Raw genomic sequence first — 26,869 nt, 5'->3', positions numbered from 1 at the left:
TTTTTATTTTGGAAATGTTTTTATTGAGATTATAATGGGTGAGAGTCACAGTGCTGAACCCGCCCGGCTGTGACGGGACGTGGACGGGCTGCTGCTCCGTCAAAAACCCACAACCTCATTTACAAAAACACAGGAGACGCCAGCTGTGAGTCTCTGCTGGTCTCAGCAGCGACTGCCTGTTCAGTGCATTCCTTGGAGAGGAGGATGGAGCTCCGGCCACCGCTTGCTGTTCAAGTAACACTTTATTTCTCAATTGAATTCCTTTCCTGTCGATTCTCTCCTTTTCAGGCCATTTATCGATTGATTTTCACCTGGAAAAATTCGGGGGAATTTTCCCTAAATTCCCTCTTGCTGTCATTCTTCTTCTTCTCTCTGTGATCCTTTTTTTTTCTCCCCAGGCAATATTTGTGAATATTCACACAATGTCAGTATTTTCTCCTTCAGTCTGGGCCGCCCATCGATTGAAAACCCCGTTATCGGTTTTGGAATTTTCTTAGTTTTCGTCAAAAGACCGGAAGGCCTGGTGGAGCCCTGGCGCCGCAGGAAGCGTCCGCTCCGTCTGGATGTGATGACGTGTCCTTTCACAGTACGAGTCCGTGCGTCAGTACAAGGCCTCGGCGTCCCGGATGCTGCCGAAGGACAGGCTGAAGGCTCCGCCCAGCTTCTTGGTGACGCCGCCGCCCTCCCTCTTCTTCTTCCTGCTCCAGTTCAGCAGGGAGGCGGAGCTCTGCGCCTTGGCTCCGCCCGCCACGCGCTGCCGCGCGTTCTCCTTGTCGCCGCCGTGGAACAGCGTGACCGTCCTTCGCTCCACCTGCTGGCGGTCGGGGGCGTCGCAGCGGGTTAGCCGGCGCCGATTTTTCACGTTCGGCGGCAGGCGTTTTGGCGCCCCCTACCTGACTATCGTGGGAGTGCAGCGTGACCACGCTGAGCTCCACCCCTCCGTCGCCGCCGCTCTTCAGCAGCTCCACCACATCGCCGTGTTTGGACCATTTGCAGTCACGGCCGTCCACCGCCACGATGTAATCCCCCTCCCTGAGCCCGGCCTCCTACACACACACACACACACACACACACACACCATCAACAGCAGCTTTACCCTTTTTTTTTCTTTTCCTAGGATTTCCAGCTAACTCTGATTGTCGACGTATTTTGCGTTTCTCACCGCCGCGCATCCTCCGGGCACCACGCCGGCCACCAGGACGGGGGAGTCTCCCCTGAGCGTGAGGCCCAGCCCGCCCTCCCTCCTCAGCAGGCCGATGCGACGCACGGGGCCCCAGCGTGCGCGGGCGCAGAACACCGACAGCGGCCCCTGCGGGCGACGAGAGAGGGCCGGCGTTCAGGAGCGACGCCGAGGGTCCCGGAGGGGAGAGGCGGGTCTACTCACCAGGCGCCGGAAGATGTCGAACACCTGGACGGTGGAGAAGTTGATGGGGACGATGTCCGGCTTCTGTTGCGTTTGAGCTGCAGACACCCAGAGGAATTTGAACGCCGTGCCGCGGCGAAAGCGCGTTCCCGATTCCGACGCGAGCGGAGTGACTCACACTGGATCTCCGGCGCCTCCGCCGTCTCGTGGAAGTCGTCCTCGCGGTCCAGCTCGGAGTATTTGTCCAGGGAGCGCTTGTGCGTGAGCGACAGCACGTCCTGCAGGATGTCCATCTTCCTCAGGATCCTGCACAGGCTGTGGACCCTCATGGCCTCCTCGTGTCGGATCACCGCCCGGCGCAGGTGGGCTTTACCTGCGGGAGGAGTCGGCATGTCACTCCTGCCGGGAAGATCCGGTCCCGGAGGAGATCCGACCCGCGGACTCACCGAACCGCCGGCGTTTCTCGGGGTCCTGCAGGACCTGACCCAGCGGGGGTCCCACTGGGGGACTGACGTAGAACTGGAGGAAGGCCTTCTCGGCCTCTTCCTCCCCGCCTCCCTCCTCGGGCACTGAAGATAATTCCAGCGTTAATTGAATTGTGTCTGTGTGTGTGTGTGTGTGTGTGTGTGTGTGTGTGTGTGTCTGTGTGTGTGTTCGCCTTACATGTGTGTTCACAGAGTGCAATGGCGGCATAGTAGTGGGACAGGGCACGGAAGTGCTCGGCCTTGACCTGCACCATGGAGGCCCAGGAGAACGGGACGTAGTCCTTCATGAGCGGCTGGGACATTGTCTGCTGCACCAGCAGGTAGACGTCCGACACCTGCGGACACACACACACACACACACACACACACACACCACCATCACATTATAGAAAAACTGGACTGGTAAACAACATATCTAAGCGTCGCAGCATTGACATACACACACACACACATAGAATCCAACAGAAACTGGAATAGAAAATAGAACACACACACACACAGACCTGAGCATCACAGCATTGACACACACACACACACACATCACCGTTCCAGAATTATACACAAACTGAATTGGAAAACAGCGCATACACTCACACACATGCAGATACATCACAGCATTGAAACACACACGCTCACCCGTGCAGCCTCCTGCGCCAGGCGGAGCAGGGACGTGAAGTGTGTGTCCTGCGTTGAGAGCGTGATGCGCTCAAACACACACTCCTGCACCTGAGCCACCATCAGGCGCACCAGCATGCAGAGCGAGGGGGCGCTCATGTCCAGACTCGGGGCGTTGGAGAAGTTCTCCTTGAGGTAATTAAACGCACCTACGCGGGCACACACACACACACACAAACACACACACACACACACGCGGGACATCACTCAGTAAATCAACAATATATAAACCAACATGACAGCTTGGCTTCAGTGTAATATCCAGTTTCACAGTGTGGCCACCAGGGGGCGCTGTTGCTCCAATTTCCCATGACAAACGTTCACAGAAGGAAGGGGGAAAAAATAGGGAATATTTGCAGAAAATCTGTCAAAAGTAATCATTTACATTAAAAAGGGATTCACTGACTTCTTAAATAAGCTTTAAGATGAAATTCAATGCAGTTGTAATTTGAATACTGCAAACTGATGATGATCAGGATGTGCGGGAAAATGTATTTGTCATCCTTTGTGTTTTGAAAGCCCCGGTGTTGTTGTTCGATGTTTCGTACCCGCCGCTCTCTGGAAGGCGTCCACGGCGCGGTTGATACCGGCGGCGGCCGAGCGGTCCTGCCGCGCTCCGATCTGCGTGTAGAGGGCGGCGATGTTGAAGAGCACGCTTCCCTTCTCGAAGGCCAGCGCCCGCTGGCAGGACGGCACGCCGGTCAGGGAGTCGTACCTGGAGGGGCAGGAGGGAGGACCGGGTCACAATTCTAACTGGAAAAATGTGATTTATTTTATGTTTTTTTTTTATTTTATTTTAATTACATATTCATTTATTTTATTTTAGGGAATATATAACTTCATATACATTTGAAAATACATAATGTATTTTTTATGAAATCTTTTAAATAACTGTATTTATTAAATAATATATAATATTCATAATAATAAATAAAATAATTGTAGCTATCATATTCATAATTATTTGTATGTGTATGTGTGTGTATATATACAAAATTATTACTTATTTACACATTTAGATATGTGTAATGTTTTTATCTTATATTTAATTAAATACATGAATGAAATATATCATTTGATATACAATTATAAATGTACGATGTATATATATGAAATCTTTGAAATAATTATATAATAATATTAACAACAATAAATAAAATAATTTTGTCTATCATATACCTAATTATTTATTATATATTCTCTACTAATTTAGAAATGTGTAATGTTTTTATCTTATATGTATTTAGTTAAATATATGAATGAAATTTATAATTTCATCTATTAAACACAATTATTTGTGTGCATATATATACACATAAGTACATACACATTAATTATTTATGAATAATCATGTTATTGATTTTGACTTTTTCATTGTTTTATTTTGCTTCTTTTTTTTTTTTTAAGGAATTTCTTATTAGTTTTTTCCCCCAGGATTTCCTGCTAATATTCCTGATCAAAGTGTAGGTATTCAACGGAAAATATAAACCCAGATGGAGTCAGTTGAGCCCGGCTGAAAACCAGGGGCCGTAGCTCCACCTGCCTTTATTTTTTTTTTTAAATCATTTTCAATGTCATCTTTTAAATCTATTTTAACAGGAACATGTCAGGCGGTACCAGTGGAAGTGCACGCCCAGGTTGCGATGAGGTGGGAAGAAGCGCTGGTCCAGGTAGTACAGCTGGTTGTAGTACTCCATCAGGAGCTCCAGGCCCGTCTGGTTCCGACTGGGCGTGCGCATGGCCTGGACGCACAAACACCAATCACACACACACACACACACACGTCTGTTTCTGTCTGTGTTTTTGTGCTGCGGGCGGTCGGGTCATGTGACGCAGGGAAACAGGAAGTGAAGCGGCTCACCTGCCGCAGCTCCATCAGCTCCTTGATCTCCTTGTCGAAGACGGAGGGGTCCTCGCCGTAGTGCTCGCAGATGAAGTCCTGCTCGGACGCAGAGGGCGGGGAGGGGGATTTCTATTATTATTACTTTTATTATCATTTTATTATTACTGTTTTCATGTATCCTCTTGAGATTACTTAGGATTCTTCACCTGGATGGACACGGTGAAGTCGACTTCCTTGGTCTCCTTCAGGCCCAGCGGGATCATGGGGACGTTGATGGCCTCGCTGCGGAAGCACACGGGTGGCGGTGAGTGTGTGTCGGGACGTCAACGCCGAAACCACACACACACACACACACACACACAGGGGTACATGAGCCACCATCTGTCGGGCTCAGAGCTTCATCCTGCTAATAAACAAGCCGAAAGCCAGGCATTAACCCTTCCAGCCCCCCCGCCCCTGCCCACCATACCTAACACACACACACACACACACACACACACACGGAGCGCCACTAACGACACTAATCGGGGGATTTATCCCTCCTGTGCCCCATGTTGGGGGGGAAATCCCCCAGTCTGTGACAGAAAACACACTCACTCACACACTCAGACTGTAGCTAGTGACGTCAATGAGTCAGTTTGCTAGCTTATATTTCTAAAACCTTTGACAATATTTATGAGTCGGACTAATAAATACGTGGATTGGAATTCAGTCCGGCGATGGAGGTTTGCGTGACAATCACCGAAACCTGAGTTATGTAACAGTGCGTCCTACCTGTCGGTTTGGTAAACCTCCATGTTGCTGTTGAGCTCCTCCAGCTCCTCCTTGAGCAGCTGCAGGTTGGAGTTCACGAAGCTGAGCTCCAGAGCCACCGTCTCCTTCACCTTGTTGTTGGTGGTCGCCCTGCGGACAAAAAACACAAGGAGGTGGAGTTCAAACCTCTCGCTCACACCTGCAGACGAGTCAACCCACCCGGAAGACGGAAAACGAGCGAACGGTTTGGAGGCGAGCGAACCTCGGACCCGACCGAGATCGCATCACTTCCTGCTCCTTTTTTCAACCAATGGATTGGTGAGTTAATTTCGTTTAAAAAAAAAAAAAAAATCATGGTCAAATGCAGGGGAGGAGGTCGAGAAGAACAGACAAAGAGATTTTCAGTGGCTGGAAATTTTTCGTAAAATTTAATTTTTTTCTTTGCTTTTTATTTTCGGCTAAATCAAAGTAGTTGTTTAGGGAGCGGAAGCTGGGAACGACACACACACACACACACACACACACACGCCTCTAATTTAGGTTTTGCCTTTGACTAGCGTGTGTTACGAGCGAGTGGAGAAAACCTGTTTTTTTTTCGGCATCATTCTCACACACACACTTTTCTTTTCCTCCTTAATTAAAGCAGCCTCCTCTTCAGCCTTCACCCCCCCCGCCCTCCTCCTGTGGAGGTCAACACGGCGACGCAACGTTCCTGGAAAGCTGAGGCATCGTGGGGTCGCCGTGGCAACCAATGACACACACTTCAGCTGAAAGCGTGTTTTGTGAGTCCGGGTGTGAATCAGACGCGCGGGAAAGGCGCCGGGTCGATCGGAAACACACTCCGCAGGCAGGATTGTGAGCTTTCAAGATAAAAGCGTGGGATGCAGACGTGGTGAAGGCCTTCGAGGAACACGGTGTTCTTCTGCTGTTTATCTTGGGAAAAAAAATACCTCCAAAATCCAAAGCAGCCAATTATCTTTCCTTTTTTTTTTTTTTTTTTTTTCTTTTTTTAAAAATCCGCATTAATTATTTTAGTATCTCTTCACATAATGATCACATTCATATTTTTTTTTCTAATTTTTTAATTATTCTTTTCTAATTTACCTTTTCTTTTTTTTTTTTTTTTTTTTCAATTTTTAAACATTTTTTGCTCAACTTTGCAGGTCATTCAGAAGTCTCCCCCCCCCCCTCGCCAAAATGGATTATTCCGCAGTACTGAGCGCGTGCAGAAAGAAGGGGAGACAGGAAGTGGGACGCTCGGAGAAGCTTCCTCGGCGGCGCAGAGACGGGAAGCTCTTGGCTAAAACTGCAACAGGTGAGGACGGTTGTAAATGGCGCCGTGTTTACAAACATCTAAAGGTCCCTGGGGTTTGTGCTGCCACTGTGTGTGTGTGTGTGTGTGTGTGTGTGTGTGTGTGTGTTTCACAGGTGTTCACATTTTAAAACGATTTCACAAACTGTGTATCAGCTGCAGAGCGAGGTAGAAGCATGCAACTTTGAAAGCTGGCGGGGAGAAATTAATTAAAAAAAAAAAAAAAAAAGAATAATCCAATCGGAAATGAGCTCTAAATTGTTAAGAAAAAATATTTGACATCTAGTGACCTTGAGGTCATGAAGAGAACATACTGAGAATCAGCGGGACATAATCAAACGTCCAGGAATGAGCTCAAATAAAACCAAAATGAAAATTATCAGCAGGAAGCGGGCGGGGGGGGGGCTGTGAGGGTTTCAGAGAAACGAAAGGAAAACATTTCCACAGATGAGATTAATAATAGTGATGTGTGTCAGGTGTCTTATTGTGAAAGCAGAGGCTGAACCGCGAGGAAGTTCCCTTTCTGACGTCGCTTCGTGTTGATTTTTCCGATAATCAATCACCGATTTGTCGTCGAAGGAATGCTTCGCTGGAGATCTCGAAAAACATCCCAATATGTCTTGTTTTTTTTTCTCCCTCCTGCATGACCCGACTCGAACTGTCCAGTGAGACCTCTTCATCTGTTGCTGCCTCACACACACACACACACACACACACACACACATGCACGCACCTATAGTAGGATCAAGCCAAGGGCAATCTGATTAGTCAGCTTTAAACAGGCTGCCAAATATCCCCTTCACACACACACACACTTGCACGCGACATGTTGGAGCAGCGGAGGGGAAAAACAAGCCTGTCCGACTGTGTGTGTGTGTGTGTTTGTGTGTGTAGGTGTGTGTCTGTGCAAGAACTGACGCCGAAAACAAGTTCTCTCCGCTCGCTCGTAACTCACGTTAGTCGAAGACAAAACCTAAATTAAGAGCCGGCCGTCGCCCCCGCAGACGAATTCCCACAGAGGGACGGCCGGCGGGACAATACCGCCGTGTCCGTCTGCCAATCACAAGCCTCGATGACTACCAACCCCCCCCCGTAATTAGCATCTTAACCCCCCCCTCCCCGTCACCTCCCGCAGAAAGAGTGTTTAGTGTGAGTCGACTGTTACCGTCGGGCCGGAAAAAGGGAGGCCAGACAAATAGGAGGCGGGGGTCGGCGGGGGTCGGCGGGGCGGGGGTGGGAATCTCTGCATGGGAGCGGGACGGGGGGCCGACACAAAGCCAGCTGATTCCAGGCCGGCGGGCTGTGCAGGGCGGGGGGGGTGGGGGTGGGGGGGCGGGGGGGGGGGCGGATGCCTCTTTGTCTATGCCCTTGCGTCCCCGCGACGGGGGCAGTTTAAAAAACTTCCCCGAATTTGAGTCACCAGCTTCCGGACGGTACCGGGATCGAGAACGTCGCCAACCCCCCCCCCCGTTTTCTTATTTCCCACGGACGACTTTAAAAGCGGCTAATCCAGATATGATCATGAGAAACCCCCCTTCCTCCTCCTCCTGTCTAATCCCACTTCTGTTTCGAGTGTATTGAAATAATCTGGTGATCATTTAAAGGAGAGGGAGAGATGAGGAGGAAAAAAATCCAGGGGGAAATATATCAAGTCTGGGTTGTATTTTTATCGTAATCCGTTGCCGTGCAGGCAATTCCGTTGATTCGATTTTCCGATAATGTTCCGATATTGGTGTTTTTCCATTTTGTGGCGCAGCGACAGAAACAAGTGGAGGAATTAATTGCAGGGGCCGCTAAAAATTGGATTCTGGAGCACCAAACACGCTCACACTAACAATACCAGGCGGGTATTTCGCCCCAAGATGACCAAACTAATAATATCACAACAATATCACTTCCAACTTGGGTTTTACTAATTTTATTGCCTGTTTATATATTGTATAATTATTTTATTACCTACTAGTATATTGTCTATTTGTACAGTTTTTTTATATTTGTATCGCCTTCCCAGGACTACAGATGGAAATTTGCTATGAGCTAAAATCTGGTACGAACATCTCTGCCTCTGTGCTAAATGTAATTGTACACTAAACTGAATAAAATAACAGTTTGAAAAATTGAACAAAAAAAACAAATAGCTGAGCTGCTTTCCAGGCTTTTCCACGACGCGTGGGAACCGCGTTAATTAATCATGAGAGCGTTGAGGCAACAGGCGGAGGGAGCGAGGTCACGAAACTTAATGAGGTCCTACCACATAAACGCAATGTGGGAGGATCCAGACCAGGTTGGGAGGAGGGTTTTAATTATGTCACTTATGTGATGGAAAGAAAATGACCCTTTTAAACTCCAAAAGACACCACCTTGAAATGAATGAATAAAAAATCTTGTAAAAAAATGGCGTACCACTATGCACTATGATGGCCATTTATAAATGACCCTTAAAAAAAACACAGGAAATTAATTTGAAAACTGACATACAGTAAAATTATTTTTCAGTTACTTAAATGTTTAATAATTACTTTAAATTATCATAAACCTAAACAAGAATTTACATAAAAATGTGCGATAAATAAAAATATATTCAAGAAGAGAATACCGATATAAGTAACTTATATCTTAACTTAACACATGATAGCCTTAACCTCGACAATTTATATTTCATTGTATTTCTTATTCTTCCTACTATTATCTATTACTGTTATGTTTTTGCTTGAAACTCTGGCACAACAATTTCCTTCGCGATAAATAAAGTTCATCTCATCTCATTACTTTAATGAAACAGCTGATGATGAAACAATAATCTGAATTTTTGAGAAATAAATAAATCTCTAGAGAGAGAAATAAATCTCTATAAATAAATAAAATAATAAATAAATAAATCTCTAGAGAGACAAATACATCTCTATAAATAAATAAAATAATAAATAAATATATAAATAAATCTCTATATTGAGAAATAAATGTGCGGAAACTGCCTCGATTTGCATAAAACGGACGGAGGTAGACGAGCACTACGTCCTCCGGTATGAGCGGGCGGCGGCGGGAGCTGATCTGATTAAGTTGTGACTCGAGTGTGAGGGGAAAGAAAAGGAGCCGCTCGCTTTGAGAGGCTCTTCTTCGCTCCCTGTTTACGAGGTCGCGGTGGGAGGGCGGACCAGCGGCGGCGGCGGGGGGGGGGGGGGGTTTGCAGAGACGCCCCTGCAAGTGTCCTTAAGAGAGTTACTCACTGCGGTTGCATTCAGGGATCAGAATGCTTCTGGAGCTGTAACGACAAAGGTGAACGGCAAATACATGCACATATATTAACGTGCCGACGCTCTCGCGTTCTGCGTCTATTACTTCTCGCGTTGTCGGTGAAAGTCTTGCTATCGGCCGGTGGAAGCGGGGCGGGGGGGGTCCACGCTATCTGGCGTTTCTTTATTTTCAAAAATGCTGATCGCGTTTGCCTTTGGTAAATTCATGACCTTGCGAGAATCAAAACAAAACTGGGCGTGAGTGACACGTCCTTCAGATAAAGGAGAATATAAACTACCTGAAACTGAGGAGAAAATATAGCCTATAGAAGCGGATTATTTTACATTTGAGTAGCAACAAATAAAAAGCTGTTTTCCAGTGATACGACAGAGACGGGCGACCTTAAATCATCTGAGGGTCTGTAACAAATTACTTTTTTTTTTTTAAAGGCGCAGAGGCAGAAAAGCAGGAACATGTGTAAACACTCACACACACACACACATACACGGGGAAGAGCTATAAACTGTGTGTGTGCATGTTTTGGAGGTGGGTGACCTCTGACCTTTTCCCATGACAGGACAGGCCGTCGGCAGCGACAGGCCGAACAAAGATCGAGCCTGAATAGCTTTTTTTTTCTCTCCGACGCAGGAGGAAGAGCTGACGGAGGGAAAGTTCCCCCTTCAAAAAAACCAGCGCAAATACAAAGCCGTAACACAAACCATGTGCTGCACCTTTAAACCCCCCCGTTGCCCCCGGCAACGAGGGCCCGGCAGCACATCAACACACGCGCATACACATCTTCATTCATTATCCCCTCAATCTGAATTAGTTTGTTTCAAAACTTTTGGATCAAATGTAACTTTTAAAGCGGCGCCGTTGTTTTTCTTAGGGTTTTTGAGTTTATTCAGTGACCAAGTGAGACTTAAATGAAGAATTACCTTGAATATTTGTTAAGAATAGTACCGGAGAAATTCATGGGGTCAACAAGTCCTGGACATTTTCTTTCAAATTATATAAAAACACAGAAATCCTCACTGTCATTCTTCCCCTCATCATCTATCTCCACCTTCCCTTCCATTGCTCTTCCATCACATCCTGACATGTTTCTCGTGCATCGCAGCTCAACGTGTCTGAAAGCAAAGGCCGCCGTGATGAATTATCGGGGATGTCGTCGACGCGGCGCCGCCTCACCTGAACAGGTTCTCGGCTCCGGCTCTCATGCGCATCTCCTTGTTGATCTGCTGGTTGATCCGAGCCCGCCGGTGCTGCAGTTTGCTGCGCTGAGTCTGAGCCAAGGGGTCGCTGCCCTGCAAGGCCCGAGCACAGGAGACACGCATGTCTAGATTATGACCTTTTCTTATTTTTTTTTTTACTTATATTGAGTAAACCCAGGGGTACGCGCAACTCCCTTCTCAGTCGGTCAGACATAAACTTCCCCCATTAACCAGGATTAAACAAACCCGGTTAATGTGTCGATGTAAAACAGCCGCCCGACTGAATGATCGCTATTTGTGTTCTGTTTCAGAAAAGTGTGAGACCCGACGGCCGGGCCGGGCCGGGGGAGTCAACGTCCAAAAATAGAGGCAGAGCGGGATCAGGGCGCCTGTCGGCAGCGACGCCCCGCCACCCGACAGCCCCCACAAAACAATCATCCCGAGCGGCCGTGTCGGTCTGAGGCTCCTCTTGGTAAGTTGAAATGATTCACATCAAATTAATTCAAGATCAGGAAGAGAACGACCTTTCCGTCACTTATGAGCGAACCCAAAAGCTAGCCGCAAGCGACCGAGGTAAGAGATCAGATAAATAATACGCCGACTACACACCCAAAGGCGCCGCGATATCCATCGGACTCAGACCCGAAGAGAAACACGGCGAGTCTCGAAATGTTCAACATCCCCACGTCATTCTGCGCAACGCTTTTTGGAAGCGTTTTAGTTTATCCTGGACGGGAAACAGCAGCCGGGAGGGGTTATTTCAGGAGAGAGGAGGACAAGGGAAGGGAGGGGAGCAGGGGGGAGACCGCCTGTCTGCACAGATGTGGACAAACGTAAGGAATCAGGAGGCTAAAGATGGAAATAATCTCGCGGCGGGGGGTGAAGCTCCTTGTCAGCAGCTTTAACGGACGGACTCGTAACATGTCAGAGCCTCCAGATATAAAAGCCACTTAACTCTCGCTCTGGAGCGGCCTTTTGCCAAGCGGCGTGCGGCGACTCGTCCTAATAAATGGGCCCGATTTGCACACGAGTAAAATAGCCCCCGGCGTGAATTGGAACATCGGCGTCCGTTAATCAGTGGATCCGAGCCTGTCCGGGGCCCACTTTCAGCGGGGTTTCCGTTGCCGTGGTTACTCGAAGCATTTTGGTGACCCACGCCGTCATCGTCCGGGTCAAGGCGCGTGTTTTGATAGGGATGTCGTCGTGGTTTATGTGAAGCGGCAGTGGACGGTCCACATCCACTCCTCAGTCGCTTCTTTGACGCTTTATGTTGCCACGGTTACTCAAATCACAACAGGGTACCTCCCGCGTGCACTTTCTGACACTTACACTCTCTGGGTTTACATAGAGCTGCAGAAATTAGCCGGTGTCGGAGCGCACGTATGTGGACGTGGCCGAAGGAGCGGCTCCACTGTAAACAAGGCCAACCCTCCCTTCTCCTTATCTGTGCCTCCTTCCATCACCACCTCCATCACTCTCACGCCCAACCGGGACACGGACTCCGATTTTTTTTTTTCCTCTCGTTCTTTCTCTTTATCTTCCACGTTCCCTCTGACTCTGCCAAGGTGTTTGTTTAGCATGCTCTCTCGTCCGGTAATCCTCCGAGTGCCTGTCTGGATTAGGCTCCTGGCCGAGTTCCCCGTTTCTGCACGTCCATCAGGAGGCCAGGAGGCGGAGGCTCGACATCTGTTGAGTGCGAGAAAACCTGGCCGGAGACGCCTTCGCATCCAGGTGGATTTCCCAGAAAGATAAACTGCTACGACACTCATCTGTCTCCATTGAGCTCAGATTCTGACAGAATTTCTGTATAAAACGCACTCGAATACCCGATTCTGTTCGAGGTATTGGTGGGCGGTACAACCAAAAATGCGCATCAGTGAATCTTTCAAGATTTTCTCTGCAGATTATCTTTCTTATAAACGTGTGGTTGCTTCTTCTACTAGGAAACAGAAGATGTGGACAGTGTTTACTGTCGCAATGCACGTCAGAAATAGTGTCCATTTAATAGTTGCAAAATGTAAACCTTCTTTTTATTTGTCTAATTCCAACCTAATTTGAAGAGGTATTTTCACCACAGTACAATGTACGGGACTGTCTCAGAAAATTGGAATATTGTGATAAAGTTCTTTCTCTTCTGTAATGCAATAAAAAAACAAAAATGTCATACATTATGGATTCATCACAAATCCACTGAAATATTGCAAGCCTTTTATTATTTTAATATAGCCGATTATGCCTTACATCGTAAGAAAACTCAAAAATTCTATCCCAAAATATTAGAATATCATGAAAAAGTAATTTTTGTTTTTTTTTAATTGCATTACAGATGATAAAGAACTTTATCACAATATTCTAATTTTCTGAGACAGTCCTGTAGCAGTCCAGTTTTTAAGTGGACCTGAAATTCCTCCTTTGTTTAGTATTCATAATAACTATTGGAATAAGTTATTAAGCTATTATTAATCAGACTGTTTGATCAAGCAATCAGAATTATGAGCTTAAGGAACACCTTATGTATGGAATAAATACCAACGTAACTACAATGTTCAATCATCACAATACATATCCTTAAATACATACATTTGAGTAATCAGCGCAGTTATCTTATTAGTATGTATTTAATTGAAACAGGTCTCCTCGTAAAAGTGCATAAACAGTTTATTAAAGTTACCAGTATTCTCTTTGCAGAAATCAGAATATCCAGTTAAGAAATCAGAATAAAAATAATAATCAAATATTTTGACTTTTTTGTTGACATACAACAAAGCTAGGAGATTGTTTAATTTGTCACTAATGCTTTAATTGTTTTATACATTCTGTAAATTCCGTCCACCCAGATGCAAATCGCAATAATAACCTTAAATATGTTTGTCTAATTTAAAAAAAATACTGATAACAGGGACAAACCCGACATTTACGCTCAAATATAGGCGTATTTAAACACCAATACAAACAGCGTGGTGGTCACATGACTTTTTTTTTTTGGTGTTGTTTAATTTTACCCGTTTTGCGAATACGTTTGGACAAAATCCAGAAACAAAAAGTGAACGAACTAAAATTATTCGGTGTTAATATTTGCAAATGACAACATATTAAGTTTTATCCGTGTTGTTATGTTTTGTTTTGTTTTTACTTCCGGTCCCGTGCGTGGAGCTTCTGAGGAGCGTCGCCCCCCCTCCTCCAGCCCCGGCTAGGTGTCTCACCTTTCGGATGCTCCCGTTGTAGCTGCCGCCCTCCTCCGCCGGCAGCGGTGCGGGCATGTCATCGTCCGAGGCGCCGTCGGACGGCGGGGACATCTCACACTCCCTGCGAGGAAACAAATTTTAACTTCCCGTGTCGGTAAAAAAAAACCGCTATTAGCAAGAAAAAGCTTCTTAGCGCCGACAACATCTCTCCCGGGCGGCGGGCTAGCTTTGGGTTTCGAACCACTTGCCTCGTCGCAGGTTCCTCCATCGTGAAGCAACAACACCCGCGGCGGGGTTTGGGCCCTACATTTCGCCGTCTCTCTTACGAATAAACGCGGGTGAGGGGGAAATTGGAAAGTACGGAGAGAGAAAACTTTGAAAACGGTAGCGTTTCAACTCTTTACGCTGGCAGACCTCCTCCTCCTCCTTCTCTGTTCGCTCTTCCAGATAGTGTGCAGCTGCAAAGGCTTATTCACAGAGGCGGGACCTCGAGGTGATATCTAGCCAATCGGAGTGCGTTATATAGAAACGACACCGGGTATGACCAATCACAGTGAGAAAGAGAGCCCGAGTGACACCCAGATCTGGCCTATCAGAGGAAGCTTGAGGCGTCCCTCAGCTAACCGGCCGTCACTATGGCAACGCGGGGGTCGCGACTTCCAAGGGATTTTGGACGGCGCACAGATCACGATTAGCCAGACAATGATTTAGATTTTCATTTATTAGACGCTTAAAAAATGAACAAAGTATGATTGGTGACTTATTTATGTTAATACATGATTATTACTATTAAATTTACAGTTGTAATACTACTGATAATATTTTGGGGGGGGGGAAATGTCCCACAAAATAACTTCATTCACTTAAAGATAATGCCTTTATATTTAAAAAAGGGATAATTTGATAGCAGGAAATATCAAAATCAAGATTAAGCTCGTATCTGTAGCTATACTATTCGGTTTATTGTTTGCACTTGCATCGAGAAAATGTAAATTTTTAATCTCATTTAAATCCTCATTTTCCCTTTATGGACATCTACATTTAGACAGCCTTTAACAAATACTTTAACAAACTGAACATCAACGTTCAAATGAAATTATTTCAAATAATAATAATAATAATAAACAAAGTTTAGGCTTCGCTTCTTTACGTTCTCGTTATTTGGTAAGGGATGGAAGACATAAAAAAAAAAAATAACAGAAAATATCCGGTGTGCGGGATACAGCGACACTCTGTGGTCTGACTGCAGAATTGCCCGAGCACATTTAAGGTGTGTGAAAGTATGTTTGATTTGGGGGATTTAGGAATATTAATTCCTTTGCATCTGCTTGTATCTGCAAAGGCATGTTTTAAACTTCTTCTCACATCACCAGTGATGATCCCGGCCTACGAGTGGCTCCCCTCAGGTTGCAGACTCCGAAGAAAAACCCCTAAGAAAAGAGCAACCTTTGTCCCCAGAGCCGTCCAAAATTCGTGATATATTTATTATATAATTGCAGAGCCTCACAGTCTCTTAACAAAATGTGTACAATTCTGCACAGTAATTCATTATACTTTATATTACTGATCATAATTTGATGCTGCTACCCCAGGTGCCGCCAATTGCCCCTTTGGGATACATAAAGTTGATAAATAAAGCGATGCACGAGTTTTCAAAAGCTCTCAAGAGCAAGGAGGACGATAAAAAGTAAAAATATACCTATTTATAATAAATTGTCCAATCCTGTAGAACAATATCATGTCAGGAAACTTTAGATGTACCCATAAATGTGCTCAAAGAAACACAAGTTTGTTTGTTTTTTTGTGCAAGACATCAAATGATTTTCAGATTTTTGCTCAAAAAAGCGTAATTGCCGGTTTTATTGAGAAAAAAAAATCATCCCAGAAAACCACTTTATTCCGCAAGCTCATTAAAAAGTATAGATGTATAACGATCAGTGGAGGAAAGGCCACGCTGAAAGAAGAGACCCCTTTTATATTTTTTTAAATTGACATTAGATTCCTCAAAAAAAAAAAAAAATCGTAGGCAAAGCACATAAATGAATCCATTTGAAGCATCGGGCCAAAGCTAAAAGCTAAAGTAGATTAGAGGGTTATCTGGCCGTAAAAAGAGATTATCGACCCGCAGATTATGGGTTTACAGAGAACAGAGAACGGATCCAAACCAAATAGGCTCAGGAGCAAGAAAGCACAGCGGCCCAATTAAATCTAGTCCATGTTCAACCTTCCTCACCCTCAGGTTAAATATATATATCATTTTTTTCTTTTTTTTCTTTATTCTTAAGCTATTTCTTCCTCTCCCTCAGATCATGTCTGACTGGGTTATTGTTAAATGTCAGTTATTTCAGTGATCTGATCATTTCAAAATCAATTTTTCCAGAATGTGTTCCAGCCTCTGGCCGCTTGAAGGCGCTCTCGTTCTTCCACAAACGCTGTTCAAAAGTGGTTTTCTTATTCTTGATCATATTTTTATGATAATTAAGACTCAATATCCCTGCTGTCACTGGTCAGGCATATCAATAGGATTCATTTTTTAATAATTATTACTGCTTTAACTTGATATCTTTAGGTGAATTTATCCTCGATTTATTTAATTTCTTTAAATGGACAATTGTTACTCCATTGGGTCTTTCCTGGTCTTCAAAAGTCAGCACTTCATTTCTGACTTATTTCTAGAGGAATTCTAAAACTATAAATGTTTCTGCTTGTTGATCCATAAGTTACATATGTTTACGTTTTATATAATTATATAGTTAGAAATATATAGCTAGAAATCAACATTTTCTCTTTGTAAAATATATGTAATGAAGTTTGGATTGTATATGTGTGGCTCTATCGCCACCCTTGAGTCTCTTTTGGACTTTTCAATATTTAAGTTTGATTTCATTCAGTTTCAGTGTCACTTCCTGTTTTACTTTGAAAGGGTTTCTGTTGTGGCTCCTACTTCCTTGCTTTATTTTGTAAACGTTGCCTAAGTGTGTCATATAGAGTGTTGTGATGTTTTATTTTCTGGATCTGTTTTGTGCGTCAATCCGTAGTTGCGTCGTCTATTCCCTTACGACTTCCTGTTTTACTTTGAAAGGGTTTCTGTTGTGGCGGCTACTTCCTTCCTTAATTTTGCAAAGGTTGCCTAAGAGTGTCATCTCCTGTGAAGTGATGTTTTATTAGTCAATCCATTTCCTGTGTCCTCCCTTGGTTGTGTTTTCCGTTATAGCCTGACTTCCTGTTTTACTTTGAAAGGGTTTCTGTTGTGGCAGCTACTTCCTTGTTTTATTTTGTAAGGGTTGCCTAAGTGTGTCATCTGCACTTATGTGATGACTTATTTCTTGGATCTGTTGTGTCATCGATTCCCTTCCGACTTCCTGTTTTACTTTGAAAGGGTTTCTCCTGTGGCGACTACTTCCTTGTTTTATTTCAAAAGCAGCCTGTCATCTGCACTTTTGCAATCCATTTCCTGCAGCCACCTCAGTTTATGTCACCCATTCCCTTCTTTTCTTACCAGACTTCCTGTTTTATTTTGGCAGTATGTCTACGGCACTACCTACTTCCTGTCTTTCTTTGGTTGACACCCATGTGTGCCTGCTGCTCTTTTGAGAAAAACTTGTAATATTGGCTTCGACTTGTTTTGCTTTCTGATCAGACTGTGTGTGAGTGTGTGTCGAGTCCAGTCCATTGGTGTGTCTAGTGTTATTATTGTTACCCGTGACAAACCCCTCCTCAGACGGTGTCAGCTCCCGGAGGAGCCAAGCTGCCGAGGTGAAAAGAGGTCGTGCTGAATGATTTTTTTTTTATTTTTTGGGGTGGAAGGGGGGTGGGGAGGGGGTTGGAAACAGATGGTCACCTGGGTGGGCGGGGCTGCCGGCCGTCCTCGCTGCCCTTTCATTAGCTGCCAGGCCGTGCACTTCTTTAACGGCGGGTCGAGCTGACAGGAAGGTCGGGAGGGAGGCTAATGATCTGGACGCCGTCCGAAACGGCGTGGCACTTTGGGCCGAGACGACGGTCGGGATTCACGGAGCCGTCAAATGAACCCGAGACACATTTAATCCCCTTTAATAATCATGAGAAAGTAATAATAATTATGTCGGTGTTTACATATTCGGGGAGCATCTTTTCTCCCCCGAATGCTTGGACAAAATCAAAGAGCGCCGAACGAGAACGTCTTACGGCACAAGTATTTATTAGATGACCCCAGAGGAAACATTTGCAGGTTCAAGCTTTCACCACATGGAAATTTCTAGAACAGTCAAGTACTGTTTAATCCCGAATAAAACCAACCAAACACAAATTTTTCGGTTGGGTGACTTTTCTTGTTTGATACAGAGCAAGTGTTTGATAAAGCTGACAAACCGAAGATGCTGAACTGAAGCCGCAGAAACTTCACGTACAACCTTGAAGCCGTTTCCTACCAGGATTTGTTTCAGCTTATGTTCCTCTGGGAGAAAAGCTGCATGAAACTTCTTAAATGTCGACTCTGGATGTCATGGAGATGCTAAGCTAGCTGGTAGCCACTTGCTGAGGTCCAGAAGAAAGGGGATAGCCATTTAAGTAGCATCAACTAGGTGTTGATTGCGTAGTTAATGTTAGCCCCAAAGACGCCTCCTGTGGTGGATGGCTAACATAAGCTGGTGGTTAGCTTGCTATGCAAAACATATGAGAATGTTCTGTTTTGTTAAGAGAAACCATCATCAACAGACAGGATCACTGAGCAACGGCATGACTCGAAGTCGCTAATGTAGCCGATAACCTCATGCTTACATTCAAGAAGCAGGAATGGTCGCAAATTTTCGCATCAACTAACGAGGTATTGTTCACCTTAACATTCTGTTTCTGAAGTGTGTGTGTGTGTGTGTGTGTGTGTGTGTGGGTGTGTGTGTTTGAGGGCGGGACTGTCCTCTAAAAAGTATTAGGAATTTGGCATGAGCGCAGTCAAGGAAGATGCTAATTTTGCCTCTATCCACTTGCTGTCATTCACAGAGCGGTGCTAGCTGCCAGTGTTAGCATCACCTTTGTGATCAAATCAGAACTGTGTAATTATTAGTGGTTGGTGTCGTCCCTCGGAAACCTGGTGTGAAACGGCTTCACTTGCGTCAAACAAACCGACTCACGTACAGACGTTTGATTTTTAAAGTAAACAAAAGTGCACAAAACAACACTTATTTCTGGTGCGAAACATGTTTTTGCTCTCTGTGGTTGATTTGAAGCCCCGTTGTTTTTTTTGTCCACCCCCCACCCCCTCTCTCCGGCGATCACAGCATGGCGTAAATCCGAGGACACACCACAAGATAGCTTTACCCCACTATTCAGAGTTATGATGAAGCTAAACTGAACTACGCTAATGGAAGGAGAGCAGATAGCTATGCTAACAGCCGCTTGTCTTGTCTAACTGGGGCTCTCGCGATGCATTCAGGTGCTTTTAGTCGCTTCGAACGATCGTGTAGCTCATGATTCCCCCCCCCGTCGGTTAATAAATATCCTACAGGTGTGCAGCTCGTGGTTCGTCGCCCATCCCTCCCGCTAGCAGTGCTACGTTAGCCCTTAGAGACAGTGAGGTAATCAAAGGTAAACAAAGACACCGGGAAGAAACAACATTGAATATTAACTGAGAAGCTTCAGTAAAAGGTGACCCCAACCCCCCTCCCCCCCCCCAAAAAACAAGTAAATTAAAAAGTTTAAATATAAATATCCATCATATTAAAGCCCAAACTGAAATGCCGTACATTACAGTATAGTTATCCGTAGCAAACTGTTAAAATGACAGTAAACATCTAATTGGCTAACTGCACTTTCACTGTTAACAAACAATGAAAGATTATTCCATACAACTATTTGTGAAATGATAATTATACTGATTTTGATAATTTACCAATGAAACAATTATGACTTTTTTTGCTTCTCTGTTTGAAGGCTTCCCATTAAAATAATTAAAATCATTATTTTTGCCGTGAACAAACAGTTACCCCGCTTTGTCATTATCATCAGAAATAAAGTCATCATAGATGAATAGATGAGTTTGTGCGTGTCCAAATTAAAAAAACAAAAACCGTACACATGCACACACACACTGTAAATACACTGTTATTATCATGTTATTACATATATATAGGTATCATTATTACTTATTTATGACCAACATAAACAATAAATGTTTTCAAAGTTTCCCAAATGTAACTGTCAACGGACCACCGAAGGGCAGTAACAGTCGTAGGTCTTAAAGGTGACCAGCATGACACCGTTTGAGGGTCGAAGCGTTGCCATGGGAACACGAGGATCCATCGGTGTCCTATGACCTCCCCCCCAAACCCCCAAGTGCTAAAGTTGGCGGCGAGCGCAGAGCTACCGCCACTGATTGCGTCGCACCCGTTGATCTTAGATCAAAATCACATGGAATAGCGTTGCCTTGGATACCATTTGTAAATCTAACCAATGAGGTTCAAGTCAATGAGTTGACCCCCCCAGCAGGATGATAAACTACCTTCTTCTTCTTCTTTGGTCATTTCATGGTCACTCATTCAAAGCGACCGCTTTTAATTCGAGCACAATGTGGCTGGGAAGACCAACTGATGAAGTGGTGAACTGGTTAACCAATGAATTGATGAACTGGTTTTCTAATGAACTGGTGAACTAATGAAATGATGAATTGGTGAGCAAATGAGATGCTGAATTAAAGTAGTGATGAAATGGTGAGCAAATGAAGTGATGAACTGGTGAAATAACAAAGTGGAGAACTGGTTAGCTAGTGAATTGATGAACTGGTGAACTAATGAAGCAATGTACTGGTGAATGAATGAAGGGATGAACTGGTTAATTAATGAACTGGTTAACTGAGGTAGTGATGAACTGGTGAAATAAGTGATGAACTGGTTAACTAACGAATTAATGAACTGATGAGCTGATGAACTGGTGAACTAATGAAGGGATGAGCTGGTGAAATAAAGTGATGAACTGGTTAGCTGACAAATTGATGAACTAGTGAGCTGATGAACTGGTGAACTAATGTAATGATGTAATGGTGAATGAACGAAGGGAAGAACTGGTGAAATAAAGTGATGAACTGGCGACAAATGTAGTGATGATCTGATGAAGGTTCTGCACAAATTAGCGACAAAAAAAAAAAAAAAACAACCAACCAAACAAAAGGCAAATAAACAAAGAAATCCAAAATAAAAACTGTATCAAATGTATCCCATTTCTGATTGATCGATTGATTAAATCACTCTTTTTTTTAAATCCCAAATGACGCTGAGGATATTCAGTGCGATTTAGGCTTCATGCTAACAGTTATGTTTTCTTACCTTTTTCAAGGCGGCCATTTTTCTGCTTGTTTGTGTATATTTTAATGTAAAACCAACAATGACGGACGTCAGCGCCCCTTGCGCTCGCTGAGGTTTTTTTTTTTTTTTTTTTTTTTTTTAGCAATAATAGCTTCACGGGGGGGCGGGGGGCTTCGGGCAAATATAACACGGCGTGACAATTTTCTTTATGCGTCCAAGAAAAAAAAAAAAAATGTCCGCCGCTGCCGTCTCCTGCGTCCAGGCATCGAGAGCTTCATGAAAAAGACGTGTCGGCCCACGCGTGCACGCAAACCTCAGGATGAACGTCCGTCCCGGAGGGCGGGCAAAGGATGTGTGGGGGGGGGGGTTTAGGTCCCGGAGAGGGCGTCCGGAGGCCGGGCTCGGAGCTGCAGCGTCTCGTCCACGGTGACCACCATCTCCTCGCCTCGGCCGTCGGTCAGGCAGGCGGCGTGATTCAGCGATATGAAGCTCATTTCCACCAGCCGGGGACGATCATCACGCTCGCCGGTGACGCAGTTGGTCTCGGGTTTGTGGCGTCCAGAGCCAAGCGGCCAACCTGAGGACAGTTCACACGGGTCAAACCGTCCCTACCGTAATTTATGTAGACAGGCGGTCAGTAGGTTGATTGAAGTCGTGGAAAAGCCCCAAACCTTGTCCACGGGATTGAATGAGAGAGTGAATGCTAGTCTGTCACAATATGAATGAATGAATTGTTATATTTATACCTCTTCCAAACCACTTACCACACCTATAAAAATTGTGTGTATGTTCCGTGTCTTCTGTCTTTCACTTGTAAAGCCTCTTTGAGTACCATGAAAAGGGCAATACAAATCCTATGTATTATTATTATTATCATTATTATATTTCTCTTTAGGTTGTGTGAATGACTGAGTGAATAGTTGTGTCTCTATGATGAGTGAATGAATGAATGAGTCCTATGTCTTTACATGTTGTGTGAATGAGTGAATAGTTGTATGTTTTATATAATGTGTGAATGAATGAATAGGTGTTTTCTCTGCATGATGTGTGAATGGATGAATTGATAAATGGTTATAAGCAGTTTGACATGTGAATGCGTGAGTGAATACTTGTCTCTATATGACTGAGTGAACAGCCATGTCTGTTTGTGACATATATATATGAGTGAATAAATTGATATAGGTTTTGTGAACAAGACACTGAATGATTGTATGTCTATATACTGAGTGAATGAATGAATAGTTGTTTATGTCTATTTGATGTGTGAATGAATAAAAGAATAGTTGTGTGTTTTATATAATGTGTGAATGAATGAATAGGTGTTTTCTCCATATGATGTGTGAATGGATGAACTAATAAATGGTTATAAGCAGTTTGACGTGTGAATGCATGACTGAATACTTGTCTCTATATGACTGAGTGAATGGCCATGTCTGTTTGTGACGTATAAATGAGAGAATAAATTGATATAAGTTTTGTGAACGGGACACTGAATGGTTGTATGTCTATATACTGTGTGAATGAATGAATGGTTGAGTGTGAATGAATGAAAAGTTGTATGTTTCTATATGATGCGTGAATGAATGAATAGTTGTATCTCTATATTTTATGTGGATGAATAGTTATATTTCTATATGACGTGTGAATGAACGGGTGTATGTATCTGAATAACATGTGAATAAGTGAGTGACTAGTTGTGTCTATATGACAGAGTGAATGTCCTCACGTCTATAATTTGTGTGAATGAGTGAATGAATGGTTGTTGGTCTCTATGAATGAGAGAGTGAATGTTTGCGTGTCTCCAAAGGATGTGTAAATGAGTGACTTCATGAACGGTTTTAATTCTCGAAATGTTGCCCTGTGATTGACAGGTGGCCGGTCCAGTTTAAGCTCCGCCTCTTGCCCCCCAATCACAACCAGGATCAGTAATTAATATTTAATGATGATTCAATGCTATTTCTTATCTGAGTAATTAATTCTTTCGATTAGCGCCGGCTGTAAATCCACAGCCTCCACTGGGGGAAAAAAAAAAAAAAACAGAGTGCAAAAAAAAAAACAAAAAAAAAAAAACCCAAAGGCGCTCCGGTGTCTCGGTCCGGAAGGCGGAGCCACGTGAGGGCTCCCGCTGGAAGTGGGACACATCCATCACGCCGCTGTCAGATTAGGGCCGACGGTCTGGAGTGTGAGGAAGTGATAGCGGGCGGAACAGGATTCCTCAGGAGTGATAGAGGAGCAGAAGGTCTACCGACAAGACCTCCTCCTCCTCCTCCTCCTGTCTGGACGCTTTCTCCTTTATCACATCATTTCCAATAGCCGGACCCCCATGTTGACATGTGGGTGGGTGCAAGGCATCACACACACCGGCAGATGCAATGCATTTACACCTCTCACACCCTTGGAGAGCGTATGTGTGTGTGTGTGTGTGTGTGTGTGTGGAGGGTCCAGCTGTCATTGTGTCCCTGCCATCAAATCTAAGAGCTCCGGGCTCCGACCCCTGTGACCTTTTGCTTTCTTGTTTTCTACTTACCTGGCTCAGTCGTTCCTCCTCTTCCTCCTCCTTCATCACCTTCAGCCACCATCGAGCGGCCGCCGCCTGCGGGGAAACAAGACGAGCGTGAGTGGAACCCAGGAGGACCAACCGGGGTGGACGGGGTGAGGAAGAGGAGGAGGACGATGAAGGTTGGATGACGAAGCAGCCCTGATATTTTTAATACGACAAGAGGAGCTTCTATGTTGTGGTTCTATGTTGCCATGGTTACTTCAGAAGCGATAGAAGGAGAAGGAGGAGCAAGAAGTCGGAGGAGAACCTTCGTGTTCCCATGTCGAGCTGCTCCTCACAAAACATACCTGATGGTAAAGTAAAGCTAATAATGATAGCAAGAATGTTATCTGGTGGAGAACTGGGTTTTCTCCGTGTTCTCCTGCCTGGGTTCTCTTCAGGATCTCCTTCTTCTTCTCACAATCCAAAAGTTAAAAAACCAGACCCTCTCCTTAATGTCTTTCACGGAGTGCATTCAAGCCACATACCCAGTCTGGAACAGCATTTCCCAGCATGCCCATACCTTCACACTCCTGTCTACACCCTACAACTCACACCTGAAACTCTCCTTCCTATACCCTGAACCTGTCACCTTACATCTTTGTCTTCACCCTGCACCAAACACCTGACACATTGACACCTACACACTGTTCCTGACACCTTTCGAACTCCTTCCTGCACCCTACACTGTCACCTGACACCCTAAAACTTTGTGTCCATACCCTCCACTTGATACCTTGCAACCTTCAGCCCCTACCCTGTCCCTGACACACTCCTGCCCACACCCTACACCATCATTGGACTCCTTTCACCCTTGTGTCGTCACCTTCAACCCATCACTTTTCACACTGCTGCCTAGACCCCACAGCTGACACCTTACACACTCCCTCCGCCACCTTGCACACTGAAAGCCTACACACTGTCCCTGACACCTTTCAAACTCCTGCCTACACCCTACAATGTCACCTGACACCTTTCACCCTTGTGTCCATACCTTCCATACCTTGCAACCTTTGGCTTACGCCCTCCACATGACACTACTCCCTCCACCTGCCACTGTTACCTTCACCCTTGTGTCAACACCTTGAACCTGTCACTTTTCACACTTTCTATCTACACCTGACACCTTTCACACTGAAGCCTACACTGTGTACCTTACATCGTTCAAACTCCTGCCTACACCCTACAATGTCACCTGACACCTTTCACCCTTGTGTCCATACCCTCCACCTGACACTTTGGAACCTTCGGGCAACACCCTGCGCTCGACACTTTTCACACTGCCGCCTCCACGCTGTCCCTGACGCCTTTCCCACTGAAGCCTACCCACTGTCCCTGACACCTTTCCCACTGAAGCCTACCCATTGTCCCTGACACCTTTCACACTGAAGCCTACCCACTGTCCCTGACACCTTTCACACTGAAGCCTACCGACTGTCCCTGACGCCTTTCACACTGAAGCCTACCGACTGTCCCTGACACCTTTCACACTGAAGCCTACCGACTGTCCCTGACACCTTTCACACTGAAGCCTACCCACTGTCCCTGACACCTTTCACACTCCTTCCTCCACCCTACACTTTCCTGCCTCCCCCTTGCACACAAGATCTTACAATCTGAACCCTTCACCTTGTCCGCTGACACCTTTCACACTGAAGTCTACATAGTGTACCTGACATTGTTCAAACTCCTGCCTACATCCCACGATATCACTGGATGCCTTTCACCCTGGTGTCCATACCCTCCTCCTGACACTTTACACACTACTGCCCCTGACACCTACACCCTTGTGTCAACACCTTAAACATGTCACTTTTCGTACTTTCTACCTACACCTGACACTTTTCGGACTAACATCAACACACTGTTCCTGACACCTTTCACACTCCTGCCTAAACCCTGCACCATCACTAACCCCTTACACCCCTGTGTCCATCACCTCCTCCTGTAACTTTTCACATTACTGTATCCATGTTGCAACTGACACCTTTCAGACTGAGGACTACACCTTTGTCCGGACACCTTCCGCCCTCCTGCCTCCACCTTGCACCCTTGTGTGCAACCCCCACGCCTGACACCTTACACCCTCCACCTGTCACTCTTTCTTTCACCCTGCCCCCTACACACACCACGCATATCCACATGCCTGAGGTCACCTCCGGAGTTGCAGTGAACATGTTGGCTTTTTTTTTTTTTTTTTTTTTTTTTGCACACACCGGATGCTGGACTCTCTGACGTCAGAAATGAACGTCAGAGTTCACACTGAAATTCAACGTCAGGCTCGTGCAAACCAACACCCACACACACACACACTGGGGGGGGGGGGGGGGTCACCTACCCACTAAGTCGTTGACCACGTCTTTGACCAGGTGTCCCACGATGGCATACGCCACGGCCACCACCACCAGCGCCGCCATCAGCAGGTACAGCACCGCCTTGGGCAGCGGCATGGGGTCCCTCGGGGGCCCCCGGAAGTCCGCAGAGCCCGACTCACCCTCGGAGAAGGAGTACTGCAGGACGTGCTCCATCCCCGACGTGTGGTTGGAGTCCTGCGTCGGCGGCGGCTCGCTGGCACCCACGGCCGCCACCGCGGCGCTCGTCACCGGGTCCGCGTCATCGATGCGGACCAGACCGGCGGTGCTCCGGTTCACCAGAGGCAGGATCTGGGACAGGAAGTAGCTCCAGTCCTTGATGGCACTCGCGTTGCACAGGAACATCTCGTTTGCGGAACCGCCGGGCGCACAGCTTTTTTTTTTTGTATTATTATTTTTTTTTAATTCTTTACGCACCGGTCAAAAATAATGGACGGATGCTGGTGCGCTTGCACGGGCATCTCAGAAATTTTCAATTAAAGTTCAAAATTAAAAGAAAAAGAAAAAGACAGAAGAAATTGTGCGCGGAGGGGAGGGAGGACGCGCGTAAAGCGTGGATGGAGGAGTGACGGTTCATGCAGGTGATGAAGATGAAGATGATGATGAACGGCTTCTTTCTGTTC

General features: G+C 45.4%; 1 protein-coding gene and 1 long non-coding RNA gene across 3 annotated transcripts; one reads left to right on the top strand and one right to left on the bottom strand.

Moving 5' to 3' along the window:
• On the bottom strand, positions 1-14,492 carry rhpn1 (rhophilin, Rho GTPase binding protein 1). Of its 2 annotated transcripts, none has more exons than XM_086144229.1 (15): positions 14,083-14,492; positions 10,857-10,972; positions 5,141-5,269; positions 4,573-4,648; positions 4,385-4,462; positions 4,141-4,265; positions 3,072-3,238; positions 2,485-2,672; positions 2,027-2,183; positions 1,810-1,932; positions 1,542-1,736; positions 1,385-1,461; positions 1,163-1,309; positions 894-1,046; positions 1-814 (listed from the first exon to the last, which is right to left on the bottom strand). In XM_086144229.1, exons 1-15 carry the CDS (start codon positions 14,173-14,175, stop codon positions 602-604), a joined length of 2,037 nt encoding a protein of 678 aa, XP_086000355.1. In that variant the 5' UTR covers positions 14,176-14,492; the 3' UTR covers positions 1-601. The 2 variants fall into 2 exon arrangements, with proteins under 2 accessions (XP_086000355.1, XP_086000366.1); XM_086144240.1 differs by having other exon boundaries at positions 1-811.
• On the top strand, positions 10,831-26,068 carry LOC147237117 (uncharacterized). Its single transcript, XR_015105949.1, has 3 exons — positions 10,831-10,864; positions 11,191-11,351; positions 23,908-26,068. It is a non-coding gene; the product is annotated as an uncharacterized LOC147237117 (long non-coding RNA).
• The last annotated feature ends 801 nt before the right edge of the window (positions 26,069-26,869 follow it).

The sequence above is a fragment of the Fistularia commersonii genome, chromosome 1 (assembly GCF_037954325.1).
Source record: "Fistularia commersonii isolate RoL2024-O1a breed Wild chromosome 1, RoL_Fcom_v1.0, whole genome shotgun sequence".
Classification (NCBI taxonomy): domain Eukaryota; kingdom Metazoa; phylum Chordata; class Actinopteri; order Syngnathiformes; family Fistulariidae; genus Fistularia; species Fistularia commersonii.
The sequence above is the reverse complement of the archived record's forward strand: the minus strand, read 5'-3'. Positions and strand labels throughout refer to the sequence as shown.

What these genes read in the sequence shown, in the direction of transcription:
- rhpn1 (XM_086144229.1), bottom strand. Translation starts at nt 14,175, where the DNA reads ATGTCCCCGCCGTCCGACGGCGCCTCGGACGATGACATGCCCGCACCG. An exon ending in GGAGCCGAGAACCTGTTCAG is followed by an intron (nt 5,270 to 10,856) that starts GTGAGGCGGCGC and finishes TTTTGTCCGCAG; the next exon opens with GGCGACCACCAACAACAAGG. An exon ending in CTGGGCGTGCACTTCCACTG is followed by an intron (nt 3,239 to 4,140) that starts GTACCGCCTGAC and finishes CTGCCCCTCCAG; the next exon opens with GTACGACTCCCTGACCGGCG.